This window comes from Camarhynchus parvulus, chromosome 8 (assembly GCF_901933205.1).
Source record: "Camarhynchus parvulus chromosome 8, STF_HiC, whole genome shotgun sequence".
NCBI classification, from domain to species: Eukaryota; Metazoa; Chordata; class Aves; order Passeriformes; family Thraupidae; genus Camarhynchus; species Camarhynchus parvulus.
The window spans coordinates 4,644,690-4,663,072 of record NC_044578.1 but is presented as its reverse complement, the minus strand read 5'-3'; the positions used below and the strand labels follow the sequence as shown (position 1 = coordinate 4,663,072).

The window sequence follows — 18,383 nt, the reverse complement described above, 5'->3', positions numbered from 1 at the left end:
TCGCTTGCAGCTAAATGCAGCTATGGGTGCAGTAAACAGAAAACCAGGGACATACTGGTGAACATACAACAAAACTACTTTGATTGATGTCTAACCAGAAGGCTGAATGCTAGCAGCAAGGTACACTAATTTCTCCTCTTCTCTGGGAAGTCTTAATTGCTCTTCAGTCAGGATTCCTATGTACAACCTCATTTGACTTCCAGCCTGACAGCAGTTCTCCAGGGCTCTGTGGGAGTGCTGCTCTGGTACCAAAGAAAAGGTGAAAGCCCTGCCAAAAAGGACACTGCTGGTTCTACATGAAAGGTAAAATGGAAAGGGAGAAGTCTCATGACAGAAGATGGACTTACCCCAAGTTCAATATCTTCAGAATTGAGTTTGGACTGAATTGCTGAAAATCCACCCAACTCTGCAAACTGAAATAAAATAATCAGTATTACACAGTGAACTACAGTATTTTATCTTGTAAATAAGAGATTATAGAAAATATTCCACTGACAGTTCCTGAGATGCCAACAAGTGTCCTTTACCATGGAACATCCCATCCAAACAAAGCTTGATATTTTCATGGGAATGCAGGGGCGCACTGGGGAATGCAATGCAATTACTCACAGTAGCAGGGTAAGCATCAAGCTAGAAACTCTGCCTTGAGTAAAAATGGACACAGAGAAGAAAGGTAGTCCACATACAACAACAGCTGACTGGACTGGCAGTTTTGCCTGGGGGACCTTTGATTGCAGCCTCAGCTGGGCTCTCGAATTCCTCTAGTCATAGATACCAAATTAGGATAAAGGTGCTCAAGGGAGAAGGCAGCAACTCAACAAGCTACATTTTACAAGGCAGGATTAAAATCTCACACTAATTTTTTGTGGTTGTCAGAAAAGTGACGAGTGAAAAAACAAGGGCAAGGTGAGGGAGGGAGAAGAAATTACCCCTGAAGACCAATGAATTCAAGTGACAAACAACAATTCTGGTTTACATTCACCTACCCTGTTTACCAGATCCACCAGCCACCCATGAGGTTCCTTGAACAATAAGAATAGGAAGAAATTAGCAGCTGCAACATCAATGCTAACATTTGTCTTCTGAAACAGACATTTGGACACACGTTCAGCCCATCAACCCACGCCTCAAATGGATGCACTATTACACAAATAAAACAGTGTTTGTAACACCTCCTGTATTAAGTGTAGCTGGAGCTCTGGTTGGTTCTCATGAACATCATCCTGTTTTGGACTCTGCCTGACATCACTGCCCATGTGCTGTGGCAACAGATCACATTGTGGCTGCTGACTCACAAGCAACTGTATTTATAGCACTGGAGCAGTGTGGAACATTACTTCCCCAAAGCAGCCGATGTAGAATTTTCTTTCTACGGCCACAAACTTGTTTCCTGAAGGAGAAATCAACTCCACTGATGCTGTTTTGGACCCACCCATCTGGAACAACTGTGACAAGACTGTGCAAACCTCAAAAACTGCCTCCATGCCAGTGTGTTTTAGTTGAAGATATTTTATCCTTGGCTGTCAGAAAAGCCTGAATTCTCTACTAGAACTAGACACTTGGAGTTATCCTGGTCATTTCACACTCAACAACCAAACAGATGTCAGTCCTTAAATACACAGATCCACCTGTTGTGTGCTTCATGTCTAAAGCAAAACACAGATTGTTGTGCTACTTTAGACATGAAAGTTCACCCATTTCTAAATGCAGCCTCTAACAGAGAATTGGAACAATTTGAGAGCACAAATTAATGTCTACAGACAAACACACACTGCACATCTATTTGCAGTAATTCTTGGTAATATATTTAAACTTTGTCTTCAAATACCTACTAAACAAATAATCTTATCTGAGACAAAGACATCCACCCTAGAATTAGTTTTTAGGGCATGGCCATGCTTACCTTCTGAAAAGTGGATATGGGTGAGACAGCATGCATGTTGCCCTCCCCAAAGACTTCTGCCCAGTTTCTCTGGCACACCTTCATTCGGTTCTTGAAATGATATTCATTGTCGGGATTAAATGCCTTCAAAGAAAAGCCCATGGCAATGAACAGGTGCCTTATGCCACTTTCAAAACTTATCTTGGTAATTGTTTTAGCTGAGCATTCTCCTGGCTGTCAGTTAAAATCTAGCAAAAAATAAAGCTGAATACAAGCCCCCTGCCCCTGCCTCTCAGTTCTCAACATATAAAGCATTTTGAAGCCTTTATTCTGTACAGACAATATCCAATAACCATGTGAGCCAGAGGTCCATAAAACAGAGAACTGAACTCAAAGCATCAGTTTTAAAAAACAAACAGCAAAGTGACAAAAATGTGATGTATTTTTTTAAACTGCTAGTTTTCAGAAGTTTTGAACAGCACCCACTCCTTTGCATTGCATACTGGATGTAAAATACCTGCAGCAAGCAATGGCTGCATATTTTAAGACAAGGAACTACAACTTAAACAGCTGGAAAAAGCATCAGCTGCATAAATACTAAATGCCAAATACCCAGATATTAGAAACTGCATCAGAGGGTCAAATACCATTGTAAGCACACCAAGCAGGCCCACGGGGATTGGATCTTGTTTTACTCTCTCTGCAACCAGGTCCACCAGCAGCATGAGCATGTTGTAGATTCCTTCATGGATTTCGGTTCCCCACTTGTGAACAGCACTGGATGTCAACAGCTAACAGGGAAAAAAAAAGGCAATTATTTTAAAGTTGGAGCACAATCACAAATAAGGACAAATTTATCAACTCCTGAAACTGTTTTTTCAGAATAAATGTTTCCTTGGAATGCACTCATCACTATCTGGTGTGGTTTTCAGATGTTCTTTCTGCACTAATGGCTTAAGAGTTAACTCAACTTGTAATTTTGCAGAAGAACACCTTAAATCACAGTTTATGACAGAAAATAAAATCTGTCAAAGTGTTTTCCATTTGCATGCACTAGGAGAGATTGTAACCTTTAAAAAGAACAACCGCTATGAAATGAATCTGTCTGCAGATTGAACACACAACTATTAAATCTTGAAACAGGCAGTCATAAAGCTGCACTGATTCAGCTGAGGTAACCATTTACCAATTCACACTTTTTGAGCAGCTTCTATTGGAAAACAAAGCACATGTACCAGGAGAAAGAGGTATTTAATGCTGCTCCCACCTACTGAAACATGTTCCTTAAATCTGGTTTCATGGCTGTTTATAAAGGACACTTGGCTGCCATCTGCAAATTCATTTAATTTCTGCTGGGTCTGAACAGAAGCAGATAAAAAACTTAATAGCTTAAATACAATCACTTTTTGTACCATTAATAGAGTTTCTTGTAAATATTTCAGCAAATTGTAATTCAGCACATCTGAACTTAGATTTCTACAGATTATCCTCCTTATTGGAGGAACAATCTACATTGTCTATTTCATATGCAAAAAAACCCAAGTGATATAAAACTATTATATGTAAGATTAGTACTCAGATAATTAAATGGAAAAAGAAGATTTCCCTTAAATTTCTGCCTTCCTTAAATGAAGTTATATTCTCAGTATTTTAACACTAGGACAAAGTAACTTTTTAAAGGGTATGTATGTGTTTTTATACATATGGTCTAAATACTGGGCAGGAAATTCAGGCAGTACCTAAAGTGGATGGAATAGTGGGAAGTCAATTAGTTTTGGAACTCTATAAAGCAAATTCACAACAGCCCAGAGAAACACTGGGCATTGAGAACTGAGGTGAAAGATAAAATTCTAAGTGGATTGTGAAAAGAATTTAGCAACCCTCTGAAGGAATAACAGAAAGAATAGTTAATGGAAATCTGACCATGAACTTGCCACCAGTGGCCATATCCAAGGGTCTTTAAACCTCTCTCTGGACTCTGGTAATTACTACAGGGCTCTTCATTTAAGAAAAAGGAAAAAAAAAAAAAGAAAAAAACTAAGTGGTAAAGTTGGCCAGAGTTACAGAACTGAGACCTTGTATGATTTAAATTTAAATTTCTATGATTTTAATCTCAGAAAATATTTTGAGTGTGATTTTAATCTAAGAACCCATTCAGTAGTTGCCTGAAGTCTGGATTGCAAAAGACTATTTCCACCATGAACAACACAAACATTGAACTGGCCTACTGTACCTACTTACCTTTTTAAATGCCTCAGGCATGCATCTGTCCATAAACCTCTTGCAATTCTCATCAGAATCAGAAAGACCTTTACAGAAGAGAGAATGATTTTTAACAGTATATTCAAAATATTACTTTTTAAGATGACCTCAGAGACCTTGTTGCAAATTTGAGGGAACAACAACCCAAATTAGCAGTAGTAAAAGTGCCACTGTTCCTTCATAACTAGCGTGCTTTTTAAGCCACAAAAAGCATGACTTGAGAGAACCTGCCTTTCAGAACTAAGAATTAATTTCCCAATACCTTTTACAGGTTTTTCAAGCATTATTAGCACCATAAGTAGCTTGTAAACTTCAGAGTTTACAATTCATACATTACTGATGCTTCACAGCCTCCCACCAACACCAAATTAAAGCACAGCCTTTTAACACAGATTGGAAACAGAGAAGCAAACCAGAACCACTTAACAACTTCTATTCTTCCAAGAGATTACAACATTCCTTTAGTGTGCCATCAGGCATGACTGAAAATCTATCTTGTACTCTCATTATACACCAGTTGTTAGGTGTGGTGCCTCCCTAACACTCTTAACCCCAGCCAAAGTACTGAATAAGAGTCAAATTCAGATCTAGTGCAATATAAGCACTTTACCAGGGAAAAGCAACCACTTATACAAAAATGGTACAGCAGGGATTGAGATGACAGCTTGCTTTTATGAATGGAAAATACCCAGCACAAGATAAAAAAAAAAAGAGTCAGTAATTTAGCTCTGAAAAGATGTAATTCCCACAATTATTAGAACATAAAGAAACATGTGTGCCACTTTTTGAAAAAAACTTAGGTAAACAAATTACATTTTAGAGAAAGAAAAGAGATCAATGATGTTTTTACAGCACTGGGTAGAACAGTTCACTGTTAAACACTTTCCCAGAGATGTGATTGTTGTGCAGGGTGTAAGTAAACAGCAGCAAGATTAAAGTGAAACACACAACTGCCCAACACCCTCTGAACAGATAATCTGTGCAATTGTGAAAGGGAACTTACCCAGTCTTGCCAGGTAGGTGGATGCAATTAGGCACTTGCCTAGAGACTCCTCCCTCTTGTAGGGTATGGACCAGTGATCTGTTAAAACTCTGCTCTCCAGCTCATACAAGTTGGTTGTTGGAAACTCAATCCCTTCACCAGAGCAATTCCCGTTTTCATCATTTTTCTGTGGGTGAAAAAAAAAAAAAAAAAGTTCAAGGGAAACAGTTTCCTAAACACATTAAAGGGTTTAGAAAAGGCAGCTGTGCTTGTAACAAGCATGTCAAATTCTCAACCCTGAGGCTGCTTGTGTTTTTCAAAGTAGAATTGAGTATTTCAATTTGAATTGAAGGGATTACATACCTGGATGTATTTCATGGAGGTGATAAGTACCACGTTTACATAACTAATTGCTAACTAATTGCCAATTTAAGCAGCAAATCTTGTTCCATAGCATATCAGATCCTAGAGCCAGGTGATAAGTACTTCCAGTCCCTGGGAGACTGTAAAGTACAAATTTTGATCTCCATAGATATGGACATTAATCCTCTGTTCAGCAACTCCTGTAGAATATGGGAATAGCTTAAGGGAAGTCCATTTCACCCCATCACTCTAGAAATACAGGATACTGTTTCAGTACATCAAGATTTTCTTTTACTAAAGAAAAACCTACATCAAATATAGTTGTAATGTAAGGTAATGTAATTATCCTTCTCCTGAAGTCATGAGTTACTGCCAAATATTCTGGAAAGTAAGAGGGAAAAGGCAAGCAGGTGACTGCAGCTAAGCTTTACAAGGTTTCCTTGCTAGTGGCACTAAAGAGCAGCTACTTCTGTGTACAGGGCACAGAATTACCCCCTGCTCTCCTCTAAGTGCCATATGAGGTAACTGCTTCAGCAGCGCCAAAGAAAGAGTAGACAAGTTATTCATTTATTTTCTTTTGTTTATTTTTTAACCTCTCATAGATGCCAGGTACCCAATGTGTCAAAGAGTTCACATGGAGTACCTTTCCCTGCCTCCACAAGAGCGGGCAAAGCCAGCAGGAGAAAGGACAGAATGTCTGGATCGGGCCTGGCAGCGAGCAGGAGCCACTGTCAGAGACAGTGGAAAACAAGAGCAGTGATGGTAACAAGATCCCACTGAGAAAGAAGCCAGGGACATGGAGGGAGGATGGACAAGCAGGAAACACATTCCAAAGTAAAAACCAGACAGTATCAGGAAAGTGAGTGGAACAACTAGAAAGGAATAAACTAAAAGAACGGAACTCTGGAGGAGATGGTATACCAAGAACAAAATCAATGTATGCACACAAGTGTGCTTCCAGCTTTCTCACTGCATTTGCTATTTGTAGCATTAGACCTGTTTTTTAAAAAGTAAATGTGTCGTTCACTTTCATAATGGTTCAAAACTATTAAGCCAAGGGAACAGCAATTGTGCAGAGCTTAACCTTTAAAGTTCACGGACAGCACGTGGGCTGGACTTGTTAACGTTCTGCAGAGCAGCAGGACAATTTGTAGGAGCAGAGCACTGCTTAGAAAAAAAATCATATTGGTGCTTGGGAAGTAAAGTGTTGCCTTTCTCCAACCCCCTGCTAAACACTTACTAAACAGTTTGTCTTTATGGGAGGTTGTATTTTAGCAGACTTGAATATCAGCTTCAGAAACTGTGGTTACCTGATCCAGCACTGTGCATGGATGCCTGATGTAATTCCCATTTAGCAAATCACACCCTGTTTGAATACTTCAGGTTTTGGAGAAGGGTGGTTTGAAGGTCTACATGAAAAGACACTGAAATTATTTAGAAGCATTTTTAGGAATTATCCTGTTAATTATACAGCTTCTGTAAAGAACACCCATGCAGAAAACAAAATAATTTCCTACAGAAAACAAGTGCACAGTTATAAAGAAAGTGCTCACAGTAACAGAGCAGGAATGAACTTTTAGTATAATAAAGGCAGCCTGAGTATAACTTAAACACCCAATTGCTGGGTGTTCAAGGACTACAGTTCAGCCTCCACTTGTAGCCAAGGAAAGCAACATTTCAACAAATGTTACAGAAACAGAGCAACAGTTGCTTCATTCCCTGGAGGAAAGCATCCGCATTAAATAAATGCTGCGACAGCAACTGTTATCTAAAGAGGTGCAGAATAGCAATGCAGACCTTCAACTGGAGATGAAAAACTCCACTTCTTGTTCTGCCTTCCCATCTGCATCCCAGCAATGCTGCTCATTAGTTGCCTGTTTCCACACAAGAGATTGCCAGGGTCCGTGACACACAAATTCACATGGAAAGTGAAATAATACATGTTCTTCACACTGCATTCAGCTCCCACATTATCCTAAATTATGCTCAGAACACATCTGGACTACTGCTAGATTGAGTCTACCAACAGAGCAGTGAAAAGATGGTTTTACACAAAAAATGAGTGTGGTATTTGGAATATTGCCCTATAGTAATGGGAGCTTTGCATTGAAGGAGCATGCTTTTGGCACTTTCCAGGAATTAGAGGCAATGAGGCTTCTTGCTTGACAGTGCTCTGCTACTAAAACCATGTGCAGTAAGTATCAAGTTCATGTATTAATTTTAGAACACATCACATCCACATAGCTTCACAGCGACTGTGAAACCTGTGACAGTCTCAAACACATACCCAGGCAGTTTAAAACCCAAATTCCCCTCCAAACCATTAATAAATTGAACACTCTGCATTTCTGGGGGATTACAGCTATGTTCACATTATATTAGTGCAGACTGAGTTGTGTTTCTTAAACCAAATCCACTACAAGAAACAGTCTCTTTAAAGACTTACTACTGCTCTTTCATAATTAGTGTCTTTCTGCACATGAAAAAGCCCAAACTGTTCACCACCTAGTTTTTAAATAAATTTTGGCACTGCTCTTTAAAGTGAGGGATTTATTAGCAGCAGCTGCTGCAGCAAGGTGAAACGTCAGCTCAGTTCTTGCATCATCTCATGCTGGCTGGAGATCTGCACACAGATCTCACACTCCAACACAGCCCGGAGAATTCACCTCTCTGTTGACACTCACAAATGCCACACAGCCCTGAACACCACAATTAATGCTCTGTAACTGAGGAGCTCAGGAACTGTCATTGCAAACTCTACTGCCAAAGGTCCACGGAGGAAATACAAGATTTTGAGGAAAAATTATGGTATATGCAAAAGTAAATAGGATACAAGGCCATGTCAGCCTCCCAAAAAGTGATTTTCTCAATCTTGGCTTTGGGAAGTTACATAGGGTTTGTTTGCTTGTTTCTAAATAAATATATATAAAGAGCTATCACCCTCCCCTCAAATAGGTGACTTCAGAATGGTGTCTGCCAGCTGATGATGATCTTCATCAGGACTCTGCAATTCTGGCTGAACAGACTTAGCACTGGACTGGCCCCCAGCACGGTAAGGATTTGTACAGATGATCTTCCATAAAATAGCAAAGAGCAAAAAAAGTCCCCAGCCCTACTCCTGGTAACCAATGGGTCATTCAAAGATAAACTTGCCAAAAGCCTGTTACAATCACTCTTTTCTGCAGTAGGAAGTCATGGTGCACATGATAAATCTGTGGCTATTTCTGCAGCTGAAACAGTGAGACCAACAAACTTCTGCTGACAAACCTTTAACATAGTTTTCCATGCCTTCTGGTTTATCTCCTATTGCACAAAAGCCATGAAGATCCCCTCATTCTAACAGTCTTGGCTCTTCTGGCTTATTTTCAAGGTGTGAAAATGCAGTTATGGCTAAACACACACACAGGCTCCCAGGAGAAATACCCTCACAGGAACAGGCTCAAGCACTGAGTCAAGATTCCCTCTCTGGGGACCTGGCACCTCCCAGATTTGCTTGCTAGGCTGAATAAACAAGAATTGTTCAACATCTGATCAATAAAGCATTGCTTAAATCTGCAGCATAAAACCTTCTACTGAAGAGTAACAACGAACAAAGATTAGCGCAATAAGTGAAATATGAATTAACTTTAATTGCCAAAAGGTCACAGTTTAAAGCTTCAAAATGTACTCATGCAGTATTCAGCTAATTAACTCATCAAACACTGTTTAACTAAAGCCACTGACAGTTCCCATACCAGTCACTTTACATAAAATAACAAGGAGTTTAAGACTTGTTTTGATTCTAATTGGCAGCCTTAGTAATGAAATTACAGTCAAATCATAATTCAAATTAGTTAATTTGATTTTGATAGGAGGCTACCAACAGAATCTATTATCACCATAACTAAATCACATTATGTGCTCGTGAATCCAGTATAACTTAGGAAACAAAACCCCAAAGTCATATTTCTTTCAAGCAACAGGATCAGACTAAGACACCAGCAGACCAAGCAGCTACCTCCACCTCATGCCTCTCTAGTAATTGATTTTCACAAAATAACTATCATTTTATGGCCAACAGATTTTTTTTTCATTGCATTGTTAAAAAAAAAAAAAAAAACCACAAAACCTTGTTACTATGTACCTACAAACAGGACAAAGTTTAACTGCTCTGAAAAGCAGTAATGAAAAAAATGCATAAAGCCAGAACTAGCTGCTAAAAATTTTAGGTCCACCTTTCAGTTTTTAATCACAGACATAGACAACATAAAGAAATCAATTTTCCAATGCTACAGCTTTTCCAGCTGGCAAGTGTCAGCAGGGATGCTCCCCTCTGCACAGCACTGCTGTACCACTCACACTGCAATGCTCAGGTGGAGGCAAGGTGAGAGAAATACATCAAATACCCAGAAAAACAGAGCATTTCTCTGCTCTGATGTTCTGTGCCCATCAATTTGTGGGAGAAGCTATGAATCCTGAAGCCATGACCTGACAGCCCCTCCACCTGCCAGACTATTGATTAAAGCAGTTTTTAGTTTGACACCTGGATGTCAAACCTTTTTTTCTGTTAATTAACTCCTAAAAGGGGGATATTCTGTTACCTAGAACTCAAACACAAGCGTAAGAATTCAAAGCCTTTCAAATACCTTGAAACTACCACCTTGCACTAACACATAAACACTAAGAACAAGGAATTGAACGTTTTAAAAAATTGTCACACTTTCATACATGTAACCTATTTGCTTTTTATAAACTGGTATTTCAGATGGTTAAAGGACTTTCAACTCTTGTTAAGTGGCAGATGTGGGAACAAAATTGGAGAGTATTTCCTAGCTGCCTGTTCCTGCACTCAGATTGAACACATTGGACCCACACTGCTGAGAGCAAGCTTGGAATCCTCTTGTGAATATGTCAGTATTAGCAAGACTCAAAAAATGGTGTCATGTATGGAATTTCCACATTATGTTTCTTATCTGGCAATAAGAAAACTTACTGTGATTTCCTGAATGTTTTATTGACAAACAGACATTTACTTGCAAAGTATTGTCACACCTTTAAACTGTTTTAAGTCCTAAAGAGACACAGCATCTCACCCTTGAATTTTCATCCAGAGAAACATATTGGGATGCAAAAATTTTAAGTGCAGCAACAGATAGGAATGTTTATTGTTGTTTATGTTCTGCTAAGAGAACATAAGCTTGTTGGTGAGATACACAGATGTTTTGTTTTGTTCTTTTTTCATAGAAAGGAAGCTGTTAAAATTTCTACTGTGGACTACTTTACACAAACAAATACAGTCTTGTCACAAGAAAAAAATGCCAGTATTCTGTCATGCCAATATAAAAGGATGATACCAGTCTACTACTAAAGGAAAAGAATTCCTGTTTTACAGACTCCACCTAATTGAAGTCGATCTGAACTCTCATTCTCTGAACTCTCAGAGATGTCCCAAGAAAAATCCAATTTATTTAGTGAACTTTCTCACAGAAGGTTTTAGACACTGACCTTAACTGAGAGTTGCACTAGGACACCATCAAGGATGCATGTATATATATAATTTGTTATAATCCTTTACAGCTTCTAAGGGTTTAGACCAAACTCTTAGTAGCTGTAAAGGATTATAACAAATTATAACAAAAAAAAAAACCTATGGCTCCACCTTCCCTCTGCCCCCATCTCTCACAACCAAGACCTGTGTAAGATTGGGAATAAGAACACAACACGAATTTGAAAAATAACAATAAATTCAGCAAAGCTGAGAATTAACTCAGAGTTTCTGAAAACATGGCTTGTACTCTCTCCCTGATTTCCAGGGTGATGATGTGATGTTACCAGGCAATACTCCCTGATGTACTTGCCTGCTTGTTCAAAGATAAACATAGTCCTGAGCATCACAGCAAAACAAAACAACTGAGGCTGTGTAAAAATAGCACTTGAATTAAAACCTCCATTTAACTTCAAAAATACAAGGAGCTTCTTTGCCCTTTTATGTTGCTATTACCACAGCATTCAGTGAAATCTGAGGCAGAGATTCACTACAACCACTTTTGGCAACGTATTTCGAAGTCTGATAAGTTGTAGGTGAGGGAGAGGTCATGGAAAGCACTGTTAGGAATGCCATTCATAAGGAAGCAAGGAAAACACTTCCATGTGTTTTCACTATTGTCTGTGGATATATTTAAAAACTTACTCCATTTGTGTAACTACAAACAGCCAGACTCGCAGTCAACACCATTATTCCTCCCAGCCCTGGAGTTTTCATAAGCACAAAACCTCATGCTTGCTCCAAATAACTCAGATTAACTTAGTGTGATATCAGATAAACATTGTGCTTTTAAACAATAAAACAATGAATCACAAATGCTTAAGATTTCAGTACTTAAAATTAAGTCAATACTTGTATCTCCATTTGCCAAACCACCAGGAATTAATAGAGAAGTGCTGCAGAACCACTACATAAAGTATTTACTGCAACATTTTAGTGACCAAAGGTCAGGCTCTGGAAAGGAAAATTAATTCAATAATGCTACTAAACACTCATCTATACTTCTGTTCTACTGATGTATAGTGAGACAGAAACCAGAACTGACAAAGTAGATGATTTTTACAGTGTGTGATGCCAAAACTGTGACTAACTAATATGGAAAAAAAAATCTTTAAATGCCTCTAAAGATGATTCTGCTGGGCATCAGAAAAGCCAGAACAGTTGTAAAGTAGTGGCAGGAAGATCAAGTGGCAAAAAACACTGGGAACATTGGCTTTTAAAATTAATTTTTCATTTGGCCCCTGAAATATATATACCAAAGGCTATTCCTACAGCAGCACAAATATGTGGTTTTTTCAAAATAAAAGCTTACAAAAGAAACAGGCACTTCCTCTTTGCCCTCCTCATACAAAGAGCTACTGTTCCTTAATCCAAAAGCAATCCAAATGATTTGCTGGAATTAACTTCTAACACTGGCTAATTTGTTTTTATTCTCATTCTTCCTCAGTATTTCACTTCCTTATTAAACAGCTGCCACAGAATAGCACTGTAAACTGGGAAGATCACCAAAAAATGCTTCCAGAGGACATTCTACCAGAAACACTTCCTGCCCAGCTGAGAATTTGGCTGTTCAGAGCTGTCTCCCACCTTCACTGACCCTGCAGGCATCACCTTCACCAATGAACCAGTAATTACAGAGTGCTCCTCTCCATCCAGCAATTACTCTAATGATCACATTACATGATAATGACTTTGTGAATTATTCAAAACAAAGCTTACATTTAAAATTAACCAGCTGCATCTCTCAGTATCACCCCTACTTCCCTAATTTCATGTAGCATCTCTATTAGTCTGTGTTATACCAAGAATGAAACTCAGAGTATTTTCTTTCAAATGCTTTCAAGGAAGTGTTAATGGAATCAGAATATAGAAAGAGGTTCCACACCAGGGCCACTCATTTTTGAAAACAGTGATGCTGAAAACCAGGAGTGCTAAAATACTAATTCCACTTGACATTCTGATGGCATCCAGCCAGGGACTCGATGCCAGAATCCACCACAGAGCTTTATTTGATTGCTTAATTGTTTTACAAGGCCAATTCGTAGACAAGCCACTCTGTAAAACTTCCACATGAGAATGCAAGAAATACTCACTTTTGCAAAGCTCAAGACTACTTACAAGAGAGAAGACTGACTTTAAATGTGCAGAATTGTAGCGTGAAATCCATCTCATTTGCTTGAAGGCTAAATACCTTCTTTGTCTTTAAATAAATACAGCTCCTTCCATTCAAAGATCAAAGAACTTCACAAGCCTAACGTCCATGGTTCTCCTTAATAAAGCACACCCCATTATCCTCATTTTACACATTAAAAGCTAAAGCACATCTGTGGCAGAACTGCTTTCATTCCTGAGCTTTAATAATGAGGAGAGGTAGGGTTTGAACACCACAGTTCTGCAGCATGACTAGCGAGAATGTTCCTGGCACTGGCACTCACTACGGTTGCCTGTTTTTTTCACAAAATCCCTCCTCTTGCAGTCAAACAGCACCTCAAAAGCAATCTTGGACAAGTTTTATTATAAACCTTACCTAGTAAAATCTGGCATGGATGAGCTTTTGATCCACTTCAACTAAAAAAACATAAATCACAAGAGCACATGCTGAAGGGGACAGGAATAGCCAGGGGGTAATATAATCTGTTCATCACAATTTAGCTAAAAGGTCATAGTAATGGCTCTCAGAAGCTGTTTTAAAAGCAAATTAAGGTTGTTTTAGTGAAGGTTATACAAACCATTGGTATATGTTTAATATTTTTACCTGTCCCTCCCCACAATTTCAATCCTCACATTTGTTTAGCCTGCTCTTCTCCACGCCATTCCTCTCAAACTCATGGAAGCCAGCAATTGTGGCACTTGTGGCAATTCATGGACACACTGACAGACGTTGCCATCACGCTCATTTATAGTCTTGTCTTAAATTATAAGGATTTAGCAGCAGTTGATAAAGCAGCTTATGTGTCAGTCAGATGAAGAGATGAGCACAGCATCCTTCACCCGCCTCCCTCGGCACAGAATCACACCGTGACAATCTGCATGCTGCCTAAGGAATAAACACAGAAGCCCCACATTCCTGCCAAACTGCAAGATTTGCTTCTGTCAACAGACATAAACACAGAAGTTATGTCAAACACACAAAGTTGCCTCTTGGAAAAGCAGGTGACCTCAGTCTATCAGTGTGGTTTGGCGCTACAAAGGGCAAAACTTCCAAGCAGCTGTAAACCTCAAGGTGAACTTCACGTGGTTTTAGGAAGACTGCACAAATGAACTGAAGTCCCCAAGTTTGTCTGGCCTTTTTCTTTTGATGAGTTAAGTGTGGTCATGCTACCAGCATCAATGCCAAAGGCACACCACAGCTATTAACCCAAAACTAAAGCAACTGGGAAACACCAGCCTGCTGAAACTGAGGTTTTATCCTCAAGAAATTGAAATTTATGCACACCTTTCACTCAAGCCTCATACAGAAAATAAGTACAGGGCATATGTTGGGCCAGCTCACAGCAGATATCTTGCTTCTGGGCCGTTACTCCAAATTCAGGCTTCTTTAACACTTTCAGACAGCCCTGAAGACCAGCAGCCTGGACCACTGAAAAACGATTCACACTGATTTTTAAAACCTTATCTAAAGAGAACGTGTTTTAACTAGTATGATATGTATCTGGTTGCTGTGCTCCTCTCAAAGAAAACCACTAGACAAGCCTTTCTTTGATCCACATGAATGCTGAACAGATTCTAACATTATGTAATAGAGACCAAATAAGCATATGCAAACATAATGGATTCATTACTGATTAGGGAAAATGTAAAGTGTTTAATCATTCATAGACCTATTCTTATATGCATGCTAAAGTGTGCTCAGCCAAAAAAAGCACATAAATTCAAAGTACAGTCCTGTTGTACACGTTTTGAAGAATGACTGAAGCAATCTTGTTATTTTTAAATTATAAATCTAACCCTAACTTTTGTTCATGAAACATTAGATTGGAACATCTAATTGGAACATCTAAGCATTTTACTTGGGGGAAAATTTCTAAGAATTCTTCTCCTGTGATTTATCTTCTCTTTATCTCCTGTTGCTGATATATAAAATCCAAAAATCTAACAAACCACTTCCTCCCCACTGAATAAAAGTTAAAACTGGCATTATGAAGAGAAGAAAGAATACACACTTGAAGAGCTGTTAGAAAGAGAGATTATACTGAGAGGAAGAAAACCAGAAATAACATCTGAATTACCACAAGACAGCATGGGGTACAATATGTTTCACCATAATGTGTATGACTACAATGAATAATATAGCTGCTTCTCAATGGCTTTCTCTACAGCTTCATATGCCATAAGCTTCTGCTGAATGGAAAACTACTGATTAACCTGATTAATTACTGATTAACCACTTAAAGAATAGCTGTAGCTTATTAAATGTAATGCTAGATTACAGCTGACGAAATAAAAAAACCCAAGAACTGATGATATATCACTTTCCCCCTTTCATAAAATGTATGTCAAAAGCTGTTAAATTGTACTGCAGTGTTAGACAAATATGCACAGGCAACAATTCCAGTCTCAGGACTTTTATAGATGTAACTCTTTTATTACAAAAATACTGTTTTGCATACATGTGCAGGAGCTGACAGATGCTCATCTGCAAATGAATCCAATTACTAAATTGAGGCATGAATTTATATAAAATTTCATGTAGCAAGACACCTCAATCCTTCTGAAATGCCTGCTCTGTGCAGTGATTTACCTACAATGAAATGTTTTGACTTCCCTCCTGTGGGTTAAAAAGAACACAAGTCAGAGCAAACAAGAAGGTGAGTAGCATAGGAAACTATTATAAAGCATAAGTAAATTTGATCAGAAATAGAGGATGAAATAATGGGGGGCGGGAGAATCCTCTGAGAGTTGTCAAAGTGCCATTTGTAATGGGAATGAGAGCGGGGAAAAAAAGCTCTTCTCTGAAGTTTACACTGACAGCTTCACTTGAAATGTCACACTGACAAGCCAGACTGTCCCAGCTCTAACTACATCCAACCCAAATGCCAACAAGAACTCTCGTTCACCCTCAGTCCTTCACAGGGAAGGTTGGAAAGTGGCTCCCTGGTGCTTCAGTCAGGGAAGTTAAGGAGCAGCTCAGTTTCTGCATGGCACACGTGCCATCCCACGGATCACCTTACTCCACAAGCACACATCAGCAGCTTAGAGCAGCTCAGGACCTAACCCAGTTAATTCAGGGAGCAGGATCACCTATCTTTATTCCGCAGGGCTGGACGTCAGCGCGCCGAGGCTACGGATACGGATGATCTGTGCAAGTGTAGTTACGCACCAGATACGCCCGTGGATTCCTCACAAATTTATTTATGGACACACACGCATGCATGCACAGAAAGGGAGCACTTTTCTGGCATACAAAACCCTCAGGATACTCGTCACTGGAGCCTGGGAGGTACACGAGGTTCCCTGGTTTTATTCAAGAGCTTAAGCATCTGCTCTTGAGCAGTTCTTGAGACAGTGGCTGTGCAAGGTGGCCCTTTGGTATCACACAGGTTCTCACCCCCAGGAGTCCCACAGTCTGGACACTACTAATTAGCACTTTTCTTATGAGCACCCTGTGAAGTTTTGGGAAAAACACCAGGAGGAGGAGAAGACTTTATAGGAAAGCACTACAAGACGGTTCCAGACAGCAAGGGGAGCACCCTGAGTGTATCAGCTGGCTGAAGGGTGCAGAGTTCTGGAAGAGGATGGAAGACAGAGAAAGGCAAACAAGACGGAAGGAGAGAACCTGGAAAAGGTTGACATTCTCCAGCACTTCTATCTACATCACAGCCCTAAGTCATGAGTTAAAGCTCTGTTCTGAAAAAACATTTGACCTCACTGGGTTCCTATTTCAGAACTTACGCTCAGCATACCCAAATAAAACTGTACGTAAAGTCATACCCACCCTGCGCTTTCCTTCACATTGTGCAAACAGTTTAGAAAAAATAGACAGCCCTTAGTCACCGGAATTATGCAAGAAGGCACAAGAGGGGGAGCGAAAAGCAGAGCCCTACGGTAGCCACACATTCCTGGAATGCCAAGGAAAACGCAGGGTGCGCTTCACCTTGCAGCGATCGCAGGGAACGGGCTGGGGAGCGCGCCGGGCGGGCGGCAGGCGGGGAATGCGGGGCCGTGAGGAGCCCCCGGCCCGGGGAGTGGCGGAGGCTCCCCGGGCACCTCCCGCCGGCCCCACGCTCGGGCCGACCCCCGACGGCAGCGGGGGGCTCCCACCGCCCCGGGACCGCCCGCCCGCAGCTCACCTCGGTCTCCACCACTTCGTGGTAGGCGGGCGGCGGGTCGAAGCCGCCCCCGCCGCCTCCGCCGTCCCCGTCGCCGCCGCGGGGGCCCTGCCCGCCGGCGGGGGAGCCGTGCCCGCCCGGCGGGCCCTGCCCGCTCTCCATGGGCTCGTAGCCGCCGTAGTGGAGGCCGGGCCGCTCGTTGGTGAGCAGCGCCACGGCCTCGTTGATGTCGTTCTTGGCCAGGCGCAGGGCCTTGCGGATGGCGGCCGCGTCCGAGAAGCCCATGCAGAGCAGCGTGGTCATGTGCTGCTCCTCCTCGCTCTCCATGGCCGCGCCGGGGAGCGGGGCAGGGGCAGGACGAGGAGGAGAAGGGAGGGGGAGGAGGAGGACGAGGAGAAGGAAGAAGAGGAGGCCGGGGCCGGGGGGAACCCCCGCGGACCGAGAGGCGCCGGGCTCAGGCGCTGCCCGCCCCGCGCGCCGCCATGTTGCCAGGAGCGCCGCTCCCCCTCCCGCCGCCGCCGCCGCGGCGCCGCCCCCGGCCCCGCCCCCGCGCACGCCCCGGCCCCGCCCCGGCCCCGCCCCCGCCCCGGCCCGGAAGCGGCGGCGGAGCCGCGGCAGGGGAGCGCCCGCCGGGCCCGCATCACGTGACGGGAGAGGCTGGGGATGAATGGACCGGCGTGGGAAGGGGGCGGGGCCAAGGGGGCGCGTGAGGGTGGGCGGTGTTGCGAGGGGAGCGGGGAGCGGGGACCGGGACCGGGACGGGGACCGGGACGGGGACCGGGACCGGGACCGGGACCGGGAACGGGGACGGGGACGGGGACGGGGACGGGGACGGGGACGGGGATGGGGATGGGGACCAGGACCAGGACCAGGAGCGGGACCGAGAGTGGGATGGGAACGGGAGCGGAGATGGGGACCGGAACGACTACGTGGACCGGGATCGGGACCGGGGATGGGGACTGGGACGAAGATATGGACCAGGGTTAGGACCCGAGATGGGGACGGGGACCGGGACGGCGGTCGGGATCGGGGCGGGGACCGGCGGCAGGACCTGGCGGTGTCTCACGGCCTGCCGGGGGTGGGCAGCCCGGGATGGGGTGC

The 18,383-nt window shown here is 42.1% G+C and overlaps 1 protein-coding gene across 1 annotated transcript in view; it reads right to left on the bottom strand.

Moving 5' to 3' along the window:
* Positions 1–17,787, bottom strand: part of USP24 (ubiquitin specific peptidase 24) — a 59,795-nt gene extending 42,008 nt beyond the window's left edge. The window contains 7 exon segments of the mRNA XM_030953060.1: positions 348–413; positions 987–1,022; positions 1,904–2,026; positions 2,530–2,673; positions 4,124–4,191; positions 5,148–5,313; positions 17,304–17,787. Of these exon segments, the coding sequence (XP_030808920.1) occupies positions 348–413; positions 987–1,022; positions 1,904–2,026; positions 2,530–2,673; positions 4,124–4,191; positions 5,148–5,313; positions 17,304–17,609 (909 nt within the window). The 5' untranslated portion in view covers positions 17,610–17,787.
* Positions 17,788–18,383: the final 596 nt, after the last annotated feature.